General features: G+C 44.5%; 1 protein-coding gene across 1 annotated transcript in view; it reads left to right on the plus strand.

The window, feature by feature from the left end:
* The first annotated feature begins 12,371 nt into the window (after positions 1-12,371).
* The window catches only part of LOC116779968 (splicing regulatory glutamine/lysine-rich protein 1-like), a 69,778-nt gene continuing 65,942 nt past the window's right edge, over positions 12,372-16,207 (plus strand). Inside the window, 1 exon segment of the mRNA XM_032674476.1 lies at positions 12,372-12,532. Within this exon segment, the coding sequence (XP_032530367.1) occupies positions 12,372-12,532 (161 nt within the window).

The raw sequence follows: 16,207 nt of genomic DNA on the forward strand, positions 1-16,207 counted from the left end.
GCAACTTGGAGAAATAACTTTATTAACCTAAAGGTCTTAGCCCAACTGTGCATAGATTTATAACCTTTATTATTATGAGGGTTTTGAATAACTGGAGAGTTCAACTTTATTTAAGAAACAGGCTAAGTTTAGCAAAACTAAATTCTCTTAAAATGACCCTGTGGCGGAGGTAGTGTTATCTTGTGAGGTGTTTTGTGTTTTAATATTTGTCCAGTCAAACAACTCTTATTCATTCACCTGCTCATTCACTGACGGCTGTCATCCATTCATCACACACACACTCACAGATTTTTTACAGACTGCTTTTTACCACACTGGTCATCCCTTAATGTAAACCTGAAACATAAACATAACTCTTTTATAACTTCTGCGTTACTCTGGTTCTTGCTGCTGTGGTTGTGTCCTTAAGTAGGGTCTTACACAACTTGAAGAAATCCACTTAAGCTCTTTTCCTGCAACCACACAGGCGTAGCCTCGTCTCCAAGTCACGAGATCTAGTGGTCCCGTCCACTGTCCCGAAATCAAGTCTCTTACCATGATCGGTGGTTTGGGAGAGGCACAAACCTGGGGCCTGTGTTGCTTTTCATACCTGTTTCTTTCCAGCACTGTCACAATTTTAAAAAATTGATAACATACATAACTTTTTTGAGATGTTCTTGCAGGTTACACAGATTCCCCCCTTTTTTTTGTTGTTTATCTAACATGTATTTCAGTGTGTGATGTGCCCTTTCAATAATTGCTTGTTCAGTTGGTAAGTGTGTGAGATACCTGTGACATGTGAAATTATTTGATAGGAAGTAAAGCTGTTTTATTGTCAGATTTTATTTGATTTGGGGTACTCAGGGTTGCTAAGCAACTAAGCCAGTGTGTTTTTACACTCTTGGCCTTTTTCTCCAGTGGGTACTGTGGTAGTTATGTATTTTGAATGTGTGTCTACAGTTACATGTACATTCTTTAATGTGCCAAATTCGGAGATGTGTGTGATATCTGTTTGCCAGATCTCATTTGCCATTAACCCTCTGGGGTTAACGCCTTCCTGAGATGGCATGGGTGTGATTTTCTGACAGTCTGGGCATGCCATGATAATGTCTCGAGCTTGATTAAGTGTTATCTGGAATTGTCTCTTTAGAGAACGTGCGTTCTGATGGAAAAATGAGTGAGACAATTTTGCTTGTTCTAAGACTCTAGGTATGGTGTTAAACATAGTTGCTTTATCAGTTTCCCGGTTCCCGTTAGCTATTGGCCCTGGCATATCAGTGTGAGATCTTATGTGCATTATATAGAAATCAAACCTTCTATGATTGACAAGAACCCAAATAGTACGCATTTCAAATAACAGGTAGGGGTTGGAGACATCTCAAAGAAACAGGTTCTCAAGACGAGACACTAGCCCTGCAGCATAACAAGAGTCAGTTACAATATTAATAGGTTGATCAGAAAACTTCCCCAAGGCAATGCGAATAGCAGCCAGTTCCAGAACCTGTACAGAACCTTGGTTCATGGTCTGTGCCTCTCGTTCCCATTGTCCTGTGTCAGGGTTTACCCAAGTCATTGCAGCTTTTCGTGTTTTTCCAGATACATCGGTGAAGACCGTGAGGTCTTTCACTGGTTCATGTTTGCATCTGGTTGTGGTCTTTAAAGGTAAACTACCAATTTCTGCCCACAATCTGTGTTTAGGGAGATGGATTGAAATGTCACCGTCAAAGCTTGCTAAGGCAGCTTGGAATCCTGTGTCCTCAGATAGCATCCAATCTAAGTTGTTCTTCGTAGTTGGAATGTAGATGATGGCAGGATTCCTTCTGTGTAGTTCCTGCAGTCTTCCTCTGCCTTTAATGACAAGCTTTGCAAACATCTCATTAGCAGTCTACACAGTTTTAGGTGGTGTATGGGGCAGAAACAGCCACTTAGAATTTGCAGGGAAGCGGCGGTAAAGCGGTGAAAAAGCGGCGGAGGTTCCCCCGGGGCCCGCAGTGTTCCTGGTGAGTCTTTCTGCGGCTTGGAAGTGTTGTGCTGTTGTTAGAGGTAGACAGGGACCGGCAGAAGTTGGCTCTGGGGTTCCTGGGGTTCGCTGGGCAGAGTGGGGGTGTTCGAGTGCCGGCTGCGTTTGGCGCAGTTTCTGCAGGTCCCGCATGGTTTTTAAGTGCGGTGCGGGGGGCTGGCGGGGTCCCTGCAGCAGCTGTTTTTGTGCACTCGGCTGAGCTGCGGCGGCAGGGGGGGCAGGGGGGCGACTGGCAGCACATGCGTGGTTCAGCCGTTTCCCCGCGGTTACTGACTGCAGCACGCGTGGGGGGCAGGGTGGTTGGGCAGCATGTGGGGTTCTGGGGTCCCCAGGGCATCCGGGGAGGCGGTACGGGGCGGTTTTGCTGCCTTTGTTCAGGTCTCCATTGCTTTTTAGCTGAGGAGCGCCCGGTAGTAGCTCGCGAGGTATACACAAAGCAGCTCTGAACCCCCCTTGGTGGGGGTTGGGGGCTGCAGTGTTGATAACTCACTCAGCTTCACTGTTCGCTGCCCGCTTCAGCCTGCGTGGTCCTCGGTTCCTCTCTTCGTCACCCACTGGTCCGTTTCTCCTTTTTCTTTTCTTCTTTCTTTTTTCTTCTGTGCACTTTTCCTAATATTTTTTGAGCACACTAAACTAATATTGCGTTTCTCAGACGCCGCTGAGACAACGATTTACAGACGTCTAGGTTTTTTTCGGTGAAAATTCCCATCTCCAAACAATTGAGATGATATCCAGAATTACCGAGTTTTCTGCCTGATTCAGGAATGTTAAACTAACCTAATATAGGTTCAAAGTCCAGGTTCAGGGCGTCAAATATGGCGTGAGGGAACTTTATATGATAAAGAAGGATGCACGCTCTTCTGAGATGGAGAACAAAGAGATTTATTTGAATTTGGCACTTCCCCTTATACCCTGATATCATGTGACCTTCTTAACCGATAGGGTTATCTATTTAGACGCATGCTCCTTTGGGCTTCTCTGCCCCGGTACATCCCCCATACCTTGTACACGCCTCCTACAAATATATCCGGGAGGTACCTTCTAGTGGGTTAGACATGTCATAGTCCTGTCTGTTTTGCTTGACCCATGCCCACTGGAAACTGGCAATGCATTCACCCTTGCTGACTTCTCTTTTGCATTTGCTTTCTCCTTCAGTTCCTGTACTCCGGCTGCTAGGACACGGGTAGGTTTCCTGTCCCACCAACTCATGTCTTCTCCATTCTCAAGGAGGAAGTATCACAAGTTGATTCATGGGGAGTAATCCCCTCCCCCAGTTGGGGGGCATCTGTTTCTGATCTTGGGAGCTCTGGTTTGCACTGGTGCCACATGGAAGCTGTTCTCCTTAATCTTCTCTTGAAGTTTTTTGTGGCTGTCTTTGATTTTGTTGGTAATCTCCTCTTTGAATTTCTGGAGATTCTCAGCCAGATTTTCCATGGATGAGACTTGAGTTCGGGATGGAGCATGGACAGTGTCCTCATATGCCTGCAACTTCCTTGCCATGGTGCTCACTGTTTCCTGTCCTTCAACCCATTGAAGCGTGGCTAGGAAGTGGGCATACATCTGTGGTCTGAGTGGTGCAAGTTTTATACACATCTATGACGTACACCTGACGTTTTCTGGACTTCTGGAGTCTGGCCTATTGTTGGAGAAGATTATCTCGAGCACAGTTAGCTCTCTGAGTCATTAGATCCCCTGTTTCATGGTATTCCAGGAGCCTTGCTGCAGCTGCAGATCTCTACAGAAGTATCTCTCCCTCACACTCACTAGGAGGAGTTTCCAGACGCTGAGAGGTTCTTGCATCTCTATGAACCCCTGGTCGATAGCTGCATCTCGGGACAGAGATCCTAGGTGTCTTACTTCAGAACTGTCCAGGATGGTGCCATCACCAGAGGTGTTCCAAATGCAGAGCAGTCAGGTCACTATGGGCTCATCTTGTCATCAAGTGAGGTCTTTTCGCAGATTATGCAGCACATCTGTGGTGGGGGGAAACAGTTTTCCCCCTGAAGTTATAAAGTGGTAAAACCCCAGGGGGTGGTGACCCTTGAAATTTTGAGGTTTTACCCAATGAGCACTTCTGCAAAATATAAACATATTACAAGCAGAACGGAAGAGAAGGTTAGTTGTAGTTGTTGTAGAAGAAGTAGCCATGTTGTAGAGCCATGAGTGAAAAGGGCAGGAACCCCCTTGGGGGGTTCTGGCCCCCCAGCCCCGGCTGGGGGGGCTGCAGGGACTTGGAACAGCGGAAAACTGGGCTAAGTACCTGTGGTTGAAAGCTAAAGAAGTTTTCTCCACCGTGAGTAAGCAGAGACAGAGCAGCAGCAGAAGCAGCGTCCAGAGATTGTGGCTAAGAGCCAAGAGATAACTGAAGAAGCAGCAACAACAGCATGCAGCCAAGGAAGACACAGAGTTGTTCGAGAGAGAGAATCAGCAGCAGAGAGACAGAGTTTGGGTAAGAACTGAAACCAAAAACCCCCCAAACTCTTTGCAGACCCCTCACGTCCTAGAAGGGAGAAGTGCAGCCTGCACTGCAGAAAAGAGCTGAAAAGCTCCAAGAAGGAATGCAGAGAGAGTGACCTTGCCCCCCCCCCCCGTTGCTTGAGACAGAGCACAGAGCTCTGTAGGGAACTTGAATCCCCTGAAGATAAGGACCGTCATGAAGACCCCTGCGCTTCATGATATGACGTGGTGATAGTGCCCTTGTCCCGGTGAACACAGCCTATGGAAGAAGACCCTCGCTTGAAGACTAGTGGTCAAGGGGCTTGGATACCCCCTCGTGTGTACTGGCAGAGATCCAGCTACAGTTGCACCATGAGAAGAGGATAGATGCCTGCTGCCTTAGAGACATTGCTGCTCTGAGAGTGGAAAGGGATCTTTTCCTTCTTCCCTCCTGGACTTTTATTTGGAGGGGAGAAGAGATTTGATCCATTGTAAATACTTATGTCATGGTAGAGATAATTAAGATTGTATATAATGTATTGTAATATTTATTTTGTACAGTCATTGTAATATATTCCCTTTCCCCCATTCTGAGTCTCGTGTAGTGTCTGGAAAAAACACATCTCACACTGGGTTGAGATGTGGGAGGGGGTTTGGACTAGGGAATTGGATTTTGGAGCTCTCAAACCATGACAACATCTAAGGACAGGGACTCAGTGATGATTTCAGGCTCTGATTCCTCCACTGGTTGTGAAGGCCCTGGTTCCCCATCCTCACTAACCGGGTGTACCAACTTAGTTTTAAACTTTTTCTTTTGCACAGGGGCAACTGCTGCTTGCTGTGGCTGCCCTTCTGGTTTGGCTGCAGCCTGGGTGGTCATGATGTCCGTTGGTTTTCCTGCTGCACTCTTTTCCTTCCCTTCCAACTGTAGGTGGTGTTGCACAGTTAAGACCATGGTATAATAAGCATTGACCAGGGTCCAGCACATTGCAATGAGTTGATCCTCTCTGGAACTGATAGAGTGATTTTCCCTCAAGTACTCTGCTGTCTTACTAGGGATCTGTGTTTGGTCAGGGGGGAGCTTCCAAACTATTGAGGCAGAATATTCCTTCAAAACTCAGCCTATCTCTTCCCACCCTCCCATCCAGTCAGGATGGTTCATGTCTGGAGCAGGCTGTTGGGTGGTGTCAGCAGCCCCCAGGGTAGGTTTTTGGGTAGCGCCCCCAGCCTCTGGGGCAGACTTCTGGGCAGCATCCCTAGTCTCTGGAGCAGGTCTTGGGGTAGATCTTGGGATAGCTACCCAAGAAAAGCTCAGCCTGTCTCTAAATACATAGTGGACCGTAGTGAATAAACATGGCAGAAACATCAGCAAGAATATGGTCCCTTTAACATCCAGAGGGAATTTAAACACTTCAAAAACTGTTGTGGTGGACCTGAAGGAGAAATGGGTGAAGGGTTAGGAAAAACGCTCCCCTGCATTTTTCCCCCAAAATAGGTGCCATTATCAGTAAACCCCCAAGGACTATAGCTTAGGTTATGATAGCAATACAGCCCTGAACACACATTCCAAAGGAGACTTATAGGCATTGAATTTACCACCCCATGGATCCAATTTATGAAATGAATAATAGCCACAGTTGCCAGGTAACAAGCAACAACAGGAAATCACCTCAAGTTGCACCAGGGGAGGTATAGATTAGATATTAGGAAAAATTTCTTCACTGAAAGGGTGGGCAGCCATTGGAACAGGTTGCCCAGAAAAGTGGTGGAGCCACCATCCCTGAAAGTGTTCAGGGGACATGGAGATGTGGCACTTTAAAATATGGTTTAGTGATAAACACAGCAGTGTTGGGTTAACAGTTGGACTTGATGATCTTAGAGGTCCTTTCCAACCTTAACAATTCTATGATTCTATGTTTGCAGATGTCTCATTCTGCTACATGCAAGGAAAGTGATAAGTAAAGCTTTCAATACTGTCTCTCACAGTATCCTTCTGGACAAAATGTCCAGCACACAGCTGGATAAGCACATCACAAGGCATTTTACCTGGATTATAGATGTCCTGGATTCAACTGCTACCTCTGCAAGATTTTCATCTGTCGTGGCTTGAGACCCTCAAAAATCCAATTTCCAAGTCCAAGCCCCCCTCCCATAATTTGTTTCAGTGTGAGGCTGGTGTTGTGTGGTGTGTGCTGGAAGTGTGTGACTCAAACCACAGAGCAAGTAGGAGCCTGAATTTGCGTCTCTGTTATCTTGCAAAGGGCACAGCAAGAGGCAGGCAAAGTGAAAACTGAAAATAAGATGAAATACTTTATACTGATATATTCTTTGCTTTGGGGGAACACCCAGAGTAGCAGAGAGTGTGTGGCATTAATCTGGTCTCGCGAAATCCGTTTGTCCTAACTTTAGAATGAAAAAAAATCAAAGAGAGGGAATAGGAAAACTTAAACAATGTTGTTCAACATGTTTTATAAGACAAAGGTGTTTAAAATATAAAAACAGTGAACCAGAAAGTGGGTTTGAGGATTACATAAGTCCCTTTGGAGAAAGGGCAAATGACCTGTGGAAGATAAAGCTTCTGTCCCCCCTTCAGGGCTGGCAAAGGATAAGGACAATTTATTGTCCTCATCCTCAAGACAGCAAAAGAGGGATAGAGAAAGGAGAAGAAGAGAAAAAAAAAACCAAACAAACTTCTCTTTCCCCATCTTTATCTCCCCTGAGCAGGTGAACGTGCAACAAGATAAGAACAAGACCCGTCTTAAAGTTAATTTCTCTATGGGAAGTTTAAAACATATATTAAAACATATATTAAAACTTTAGGTCTGGACTGAGAAAATATTGATTTGATGCTAGATGCTTTTAACTGAAACTGAAAAGGAGTTGGTATTAAAAGGAGCAAGGGCATAAGCCCAAACTTTGTTAAAGCCTGATAACCAACTTCTTCAGACGTACCAGGGGGTTTGCACTCCAGAGACTCCTGGTTTTAATGGAACTGGGAAAGGACAAACATAAAATAGAATTTTTGGGTGGATACTAGTGCATCATGTTCTGTGTTAAGTTAGTAACTAAATGTTATCTATCTTTGAATGTTATAAAAGAAACTAGTCAACATCAGAAGGTACTGTTTATGAAACATTTTAAGTATGCACAAATTCCTTTATATGCTTCATACACCTATATCACTTTAAAGACAAGATTTATTAGAAAAATTGAATGCAAAAATTAAGTTAAAAATAGGGAGAGTTAAAGTACGAGAAAACAAACTAATCGAAATCTTAAGTCTTGCTTTAATTCAGCTACAAATACCAGGAGAAGTGCCATCATCAAGTTTTAATCAAGTTTTACCCTGGAGTTTGGGTCGACAGGACCTGAAAAGGGCTAAAACTAAGCAGTAAGGTTAAACCCAGAACAACTGGTAAGAAACAAACAATATACTCTATCTCCACCTAGTAGTAGTAAACCCATATACACTTTTGACCAAACTAAAAATAAATATGTTTCTGTTCTAGACTTAAAAGATGCCTTTTTCTGCCTGCCTTTGGACCCTAAAAGTCAAAAATTGTTCGCCTTTGAGTGGGAAAATCTGGACACAAGTCACCGATCCCAGCTCACCTGGGCCGTATTAGCTCAAAGATTTAAAAATAGTCCACAATCTTCAAAAATCAACTTGCAAAGATCTTAGAGAATGGACTGCACCGTCAGACAGTGAAGTCCTCTTGCAGTACGTGGACAATTTGTTAATTGCCACCAGAACCCAAGATGAATGTGAAAGCTGGACTGTGAGTTTATTAAACTTTCTGGGACTGAAAGGGTACAAGGTATCCAAAAATAAAGCCCAGATTGTCAAGAAAGAAGTTACTTACCTAGGATATGAAATCTCAGGAGGACAATGTCGACTAGGAACTGAGAGAAAAGAAGTCATCTGTAAAATACCTTTGCCCCAGACTCCGAAAGAGCTCTGCACATTTTTAGGAATGACTGGCCGGTGTAGACTTCAGATCTACAAATATGGACTGATAGTAAACAATTAACGTGGACTGGAGAAGCTAAGCAAGCTTTCCATCAACTTAAGAAGGAACTGATGCAAGCACCTGCACTAGGCCTTCCAGATGTGACTAAACCTTTTGCTTTTCTCACACGAAAGGCAAGAGATTGCACTGGGAGTCCTAATCCAACAGATAAGAACATATCGATGAACAGTGGCATACTTCTCTAAACAATTAGATGAAGTAAGCAAAGGATGGCCAGGATGCTTGAAGACAGTAAAAACAGCAGTGCTAAACATACAAAAAGCACAAAAAGTTTACAATGACACGTGGTTTCAGCAGTGCTAGAATGGAAAGAGAGTCACTGGCTCTCGCCCTCCAGTTTTAACATCGACAATCCAGTCACCTTTTTGTCCAGTTCAACGACTACGGAGGAATCAGTGCATCACGGTTGCATAGAAACAATTGAAGCAACATATTCCAGTCGATCGGACTTAAAAGATACACCGTTGCCTGAGGCAGAAACGTGGTTCACGAACGGGAGCAGCTATGTGAAAAACGGAACCTGCAAAGCAAGATATGCAATAACAACCACGGATCATATCATCAAAGCACAGACTCTCTGCTGACACCTCTGCACAAAAGGCAGAGATGATTGCATTCACCAAAGCATTGCAATTAGGAAAAGAAAAAGACATTAATATATGGACAGACTCAAAATATGCTTTTGGTGTAGTAAATGCCCAGGAAGCAATATGGAAAGAAAAAGGGCAGCTCTCATCACAAGGAAAACAGATAAAGCACGCTGAAATCTTTAAGCTCTGTTCAATTACCAAAAAGCTTGCTGTTATGCATTGCAGAGAACATCAAAAAGGTAATACGGACCAGGAAAAAGGCAATCGATTAGCAGATTGAGTGGGAAAAAGGCAGCAGAAAATGGCCAGGTAGGATTTGCATCCTTAATCCCAGATGGCAAAATCATGGAGGTAAGTTCTAATGTATCGTATTCAAAAGAAAATTTAAAATTAATAAAAAATCAACAAAGTCAACTCAAAGGTAATATATACCACTTAAAAACAGGATAAGTAGTAATACCTGAAAAGGTACTATAGAAAATTGTACAGACAGAACATAACAAAACTCATTTGGGGACAAATGCACTGCATAAACAACACTACACAATAATCCTCACACAACCAATAAAATAGAAACAGGGACAATTAGCAAGGGTAACCTCCCAGGGCAACACTGGCAGATAGAGTTTTTAGAACTACCTAAGAAAAAGAGGTACCGATACCTATTGGTCCTAAAAAGATACCTTCTCAAGTTGGTTAGAAGTTTTCCTGACCTGAAACAATAAGACTCGAGTTGTCAAAATATTACATTTTTATAACTAAAAGATAAGCAGCATTCTGCAAATTGATTGGCAATTGCATACTCCATATTGACCACAAGCAAGTGGTCAAGTGGAGAAAATGAATCATTTGACAAAACAATAATTAAAAACTCTGTCAAGAAGTAAATCTGCATTAGTACCAAGCCTTACCTCTAGCCTTATTGTAAATAAGAGTCAAACTTAAGACTAAAGAAGTGCTAAGCCCTTTTGAAATGTTATACAGGAGACCCTATGAAAATTATTATCAAAGAGAAGACCTCATACATGCTGAGGAAGGATATATAGGGGACTATCTGATCACATTGAGTAAACAATTGTCAGAAACTAACAAACAAGTAATGAGTACTCACTCAAGGAGAATAGACCAGCCCTTACATAACATTTCCCCTGGAGAGTGGGTGTATGTTAAAACTTTTTCAAGCCAACCACTAGATAAGAAGTGGAAAGGACCATACCAAGTGCTTCTGACAACCTACACAGCAATCAAAATCAAAGAACAACCCACCTGGATTCATTATTCATGAGTAAAGAAGTCACCTAGAGAAACATGGATGTCAGAACCTGTAGGACCAAGAACCCTCCAGTTTACTCGACACTAACCATTGGAACTCTGATAAGTATAATAACTCTGGACTGTACAAAGGGCGATGCAAAAGAATTTGCATTAGTTAAAAGAAAAGAGGAGAACTGAAATAAAGACAAGACAAAATAAAATAAAAATTTAACTATGTTATTAAATTTAGCTATGTTAGTGACTCTGCAAATTGTAACTGCTTGAAAAAAGGTTGCTGCCTAAACTGTGGGCAATTAAGATAAAGCAAACTTACGTAAACAAAAGGACTGTCAGGAAAGCAAGAAAGACTTTTAGCAGTAACAGAAGGAGGGGTGGGGGGAACCTAAACTGTTTGAAATGATAAAACTTTATGTAACTACTCTATTGTCGCTGACAATGTCCAAACGGCCAAAGCTACACAGATATCAGAGTCAGACATAGTCCAGGTGCAAGGTGATCAGGAAGCTGTTTATTGCTCTCAAGTGTTTCTTTTATACTCTTTGTACACTATCGTGCCATAACACAATTGGTCAAAAGTCTCAAGCATAAAACACTGCACACACTCTTATTGGTGCCACTGAAGACACTGTGCATGCTGTGACATGCTATTGGTGACACTATACACATTTTGATTGGTGACCTTTGATCTGGGCTGCATTACATTTGTTCTGTCCACCATTACAGTAAATATTCCCTAAAAGTTGTTTAAATTCCTCATCACTAATTGCCAGGCTGCTGACAGGTTCTCTGTCAACCCCGACACTCTATAATAGTAAAAATAGGAGTTAGGCAATCAAATGTCTGTTTAGATAAGGCAGACTTCATAAAGAGTGTATATGATAGATAATTTTTGAAACCCACTGTATAAAAAGTTGTGTGTTTCTTTTCTCAGCGGACATGCACGGGGGGACGAAATCCCCTGGCATTTCCCCGGTCGTAATAAAAGTGTGCTTTATATATATTGTTTAAGGATTTCTTTGAATCACTATCAGTGGTACATCCTTCTTCCCAAGCTTTGTTAACCTCCCCCTAGGTCTGAGATCATTGAAGCATGTCAAGCCCTAAACCTTAACAAGGCCATTCTATGAACAAGTAATTTATCTTTCTAACACCTGGACATTAAAACCATTAACAACCTACTCCATTATAACTCTTCCTGTTTAAACATAGTTAGGTAAGTTTTCAAGGGTTTACTCCCTAGGGTAATTTAGCTGCCTCTTACTGAACTTGGCTACCAAAAGAGCATGGGAAACCTATTTTTCCTTCCATTTCTTGTGGGCATGTTTTAATTTGCTAACAGAACATTCAGTGGATTCCATGCCAAATCAATTAATAGAGCTAAACATGACCTATTAAAGGTGGGGCTTTGTACCTAGACTCTTTGGTATTCCAGTTTTAAAAGAAGAAGCCTTTTGCTTTGCTAAAGGACAAGGAAACCAGTTAACAAGGTACTCCAGACCCTGTTCATGCAAGAATTAGGCGCTCGCAGCTGAGCTTTCCCCACGAGTGATGGAACTATCTAAACCCCCTGCGTGTGGCGTCCGTGCCGTCGTGCTCGCTTCCTCCGCTATGCAGCCTCCCCCTCGCAGGATCTGTGATCCAGTCCCCTGATAGCCTGGGACGGGTAGCGCGTGTGTGAAGGGAGGCCGGGGAAGGGGGGGACGCGGTCCCGCCCTGGTAACGGCGGCCTGGCTGGCTCCTTGGGAAAGCGGAGGGAAGAGAAGGTTGGGGTTTTTTTCCCCTCCCCTCTTGCAGGGGGACCTGCAGAGCTCGGAGTCCCGTTGGCGCGGAGTGAGGGCGCCTTCTCCTCCGTGAGCCCCAGTCGGCATGGGAGGAACGGCTGCCCGCCCAGAAACACCTCCAGGGAGCAGTCGAGTCCGCCGCTAGAGCGCCTGCATGCTAGGACGCTCTGGCAGGCGCCACGCGCTTGCCTCTGTGGTCAGACCCGCCTCTCCAACTGTCGGGCACTGCCGCGAACGGAGCAGTCGTGCAGGCTCCGCCATGATGAGCAGCGGAGGGATCGGGGTGCCGCTAGGCTTCCCCTTGGGCCCCACGTCTGTCATCCAGGTCACGAACGTCTCCTCGGCAGTGACCAGTGAGCAGATGCGGACTCTCTTCGGCTTCCTGGGAAATATCGAGGAGCTGCGCCTCTATCCCCCGGAGTAAGCAGGGTCTGCGTCGGCCTCCAGAGCAATAGAGACTTGGGATGAGGAAGAGGCCTAGAGGGGTCGAGAGGATGGAGGGAAAGGAAGAGGCAGAAGGTCCTATGTAACATTTTGAGTGTGGACACCAGAGTCTCCCGCGCGAGGGTGGGGGGGAGGTATGTGTTTGTCACGTAGTCCCAGCCCTTTGTGTGGGGCAGGAGCGTTAGGGGAAAGGGGTTTCGCCCGGACCTAAGATGGCGGCCCCGGTCCGCGGGAGGGGAGCAGTTGCGGTATTTCTGGAGTGGCCTGTAGAAACATGGCGAGTTTTGTGTTCTCGTGGTGGCGGTCAGAGCCGCGGTCACCCGGTGGGGGCTGTCGGCACTGAGTCGCAGCCTGACCAGAAGCGTGTTCGCAGGCTGCCCCGAAGCGCTTCCCAGGTGTAGGACTCGTTTCCCGTTTTCCTGAAAGCCTGTCTTCTGTGCCCTACCTTTTTCTTCGCTCGGACTCATCCCAAGTGGAGGAGGGGCGGGCGGGAGCGCCCCAGGCCTGACCCGCCTGCCTGGCTGGCTGGCAGCCCGCGCCACTTGGGCGATGCCTGCCGGCGAGACTAGCTCTTTTTGTTCGAACGGCTCTTTTCTCCTGTGAGAAGGGGCCACTCGAACAGAAGTCGGCACAGCTGTTAACAGAGGAACGGTACCAGCCCTGTGCTTAGAAATGCTTCCGATAGGACGTTTGCAGTAAATCAAAGTTAATAACGAACATTACATGTTTCTCTAAATTGTAACTGTCCTCATTATGTCAACTGCACACGCTCAAATGGGAGATAATATTGTTATTTTGCAAACCTCAATGTTTCTTCCAAGCAGATGGAACAACGGAGGAAAAGAAATATTTTTTTCTTACCACATCTGTTGTATTAGGAAGTGAATGACAGATGTGCCCTTTCAAACCATTTTGGTTTTGGTTGTTTTTTTTTTAATGAAAATTAAATAGGAATAGCAGGAATGACAGAAAGGAGCAGGGGGAGTCATTCACATTCAGACTTCAATTTTAATGTGAAGAAGATGGGAATAAAATTTCATTAAAAAAAAACCTTGCAAAGAAAGATGGTATTTGTCCATTTTAATCTGTTACTGGATTATACTTGGCTAGGTTTGAATGAGGAACGTTCAGAAAAATTCCCCCCACCCCTCCTTCCATGTTCTCCCTCCTCCCCCCCAGCAGTGCAGGGGGATGGGGAATGGGGGTTACAGTCAGTTGTTGGTCAGTTGTTGTTTCTGCTGCTGCTCAGAGAGAGGAGTCCTTCCCCTGCTCCTGTAGGGTTCCTCCCAGGGGAGACAGTCCTTGATGGACCTCTCCAACATGAGTCCATCCCTCAGGCAGCAGTTCTTCCCAAACTGCTGTCCCGTGGGTCACTCCTCCATGGGGTGCAGTCCTTCACGAATGAGTTGCTCCACTGTGGGTCCCTCACAGGGGCCACAAGTCCTACCTGGGAAAAACCTGCTCCAGCATGGGCTTCCCTCTCCACGGGCTGCAGGTCCCCAGCAGGACCCTGCTCCATCTTGGGCCTCCCACAGGGTCACAGCCTCCTTCATGCATCCACCTGCTCCAGCATGGGCTCCTCCATGGGCTGCAGGTGGGTCTCTGCATCCCAGTGGTCCTCCATGGGCTGCAAGAGGACAACCTGTTCCACCATGGTCTTCACCACGGGCTGCAGGGGCCTCAGCTCTGAGACCTGGAGCACCTCCTCCCCCTCCTTCTGCACTGACCTTGGTGTCTACTTTGTTGTTACCATGTTCTCAGTCCGCTCTTCCCTGGCTGGAATTCTTTCTGCGCAACAATCTTCTTAAATATGTTATCACAGAAGCTTTACTATTACTTCTGATTGGCTTGGCCTTGGTCAGCATCAGGAAGCCAGTTCTGGAGCCGACTGGCATTGGCTCCACGGGACAGGGGAAGCTCCTAGCAGCTTCTAACAGAAGCTACTCCTGTAGCACCCCCCCGCTACCAAAACCCAGCCACAGAAACCCATTACACAGGGCCACATCCATCCGGGTTTTGAACACTTTCAGGGATGTTTCCCTTTTTCCAGTCACCTGGGACTTCCCCTGACTGCCACAACTTTTCAAATATCATGAAGAGTGGCTTGGCAACTACATCAGCCAGTTCTCTCAGACCTCTGGGTCTGTACATAGACTTATGTACATTAAGGTTCCTCAGGTCATCATGAACCTGAACTTTACTTAGACAGAATATATAGACATATATACATGTACATGTGTATATACACGTACACGTGTATATACACTTTATAAATCATAGACAATCTCCTTTTTCTATTTCAGCATTATGATCTTCTCAAATAAAAGTATAAATTTTCCTTCATCTCTTCCAAATCAGTCATGTTTGTCAGCCTTCTACTTTTTCCCTTAATCTGCTGAAGTCTAATCCATAAAATCTGATTTGTCAGAGCAATCCAAGAGATTTTTAGAAGTGGTGAATTTGATCAGGTGATCATTTCAACTTTATAGGAAATTCATTTGAAAACACTGTTCCACTATAATTGTGCAGCACCCTACTGCTGACTTGAATAAAAAAAAAAAAAGAGAAGGTTTATGACTTAGTGGGGAGTGAGGATGATGTATCTGGCACCTATAGGCTCTTCAATGATTGTAGAACAAAGTATAGGGCTGTGCTATGAACTATCCTTATGAGAGGAGTTCCTTCTTATATGATGGTAATTTAATATATTCCACCTATCTAATATATATTCAATGTTTACTACTCTGCTATTGGTTACTCATAAAAGGGCTGATTGCACAAGGTATTTTGTAATTCATTATTAGCTACTGTGCATACTTGGGGCTCTTTCATTTGAATCAGGGGTTGATTGATGGTCGTGATCTCCCCCTGACGGAATTACCTTTTACCCAGTCCGAGTTGATTTCAGTACAGTTGATGAGTTGGCTTTGTTAGTTTCTTCTTATCTTGGGCAAAGGTCCTTTTGGTCTCTACATTTTGCATTCTTTGTGTCCATTATCAGTAACCTTCCCCTAGGTCTGCGACCCCCAAACCACGTCAAGCCCCAAACCCCAACAGGGCAATTCTACTGACAAGCAACCCATCCCAGACATCACTGTCATTAACATGTCCCTTGGTTTTATAGGGTGAAACAGAGAATTTCTTTAAAAAACTAGCAGAAAGTCTCAATTGTTGAATCTAATTACTTACAGTGTACATTAAATAGAAAACATATTAATGTTAGATTAGTTCGCTTAAAGTTCTTGTAAGCATGCACAATGAGGAGAGGGAGAGAAACCACCTCATTTTTTTAATGCATTGAATAAAATGCAGGTTCTGTAAGATGACTTTTCAGTATTCCTAGTAAACTTCCTGAACCTGGTGACTTTTCCCAGCAATTAATATCTTAAGACTGTGGTTTTAAAGTAGCAGTCAAGGTCCTTTATTTTGTATACTGAATTGATTTGGATAACTTTTATGAATGTTGAGCTAAATCACACTATGCTCTTTGGTAGTTTGTCAATTCATGTTTTATCTTCATTCATCAAAGCCCTTCAGTTTCCTCAGTCACTGCTAATCAGACATCCCAATAAGAAGGATGGATGTCGTATCTGTCATGTTCCTAAAAACCTAGTTCTCCGTGAGGAAGTGTCTCTCTCATGTATTAGAAGT

Source organism: Chiroxiphia lanceolata, chromosome W (assembly GCF_009829145.1).
Source record: "Chiroxiphia lanceolata isolate bChiLan1 chromosome W, bChiLan1.pri, whole genome shotgun sequence".
Classification (NCBI taxonomy): Eukaryota; Metazoa; Chordata; class Aves; order Passeriformes; family Pipridae; genus Chiroxiphia; species Chiroxiphia lanceolata.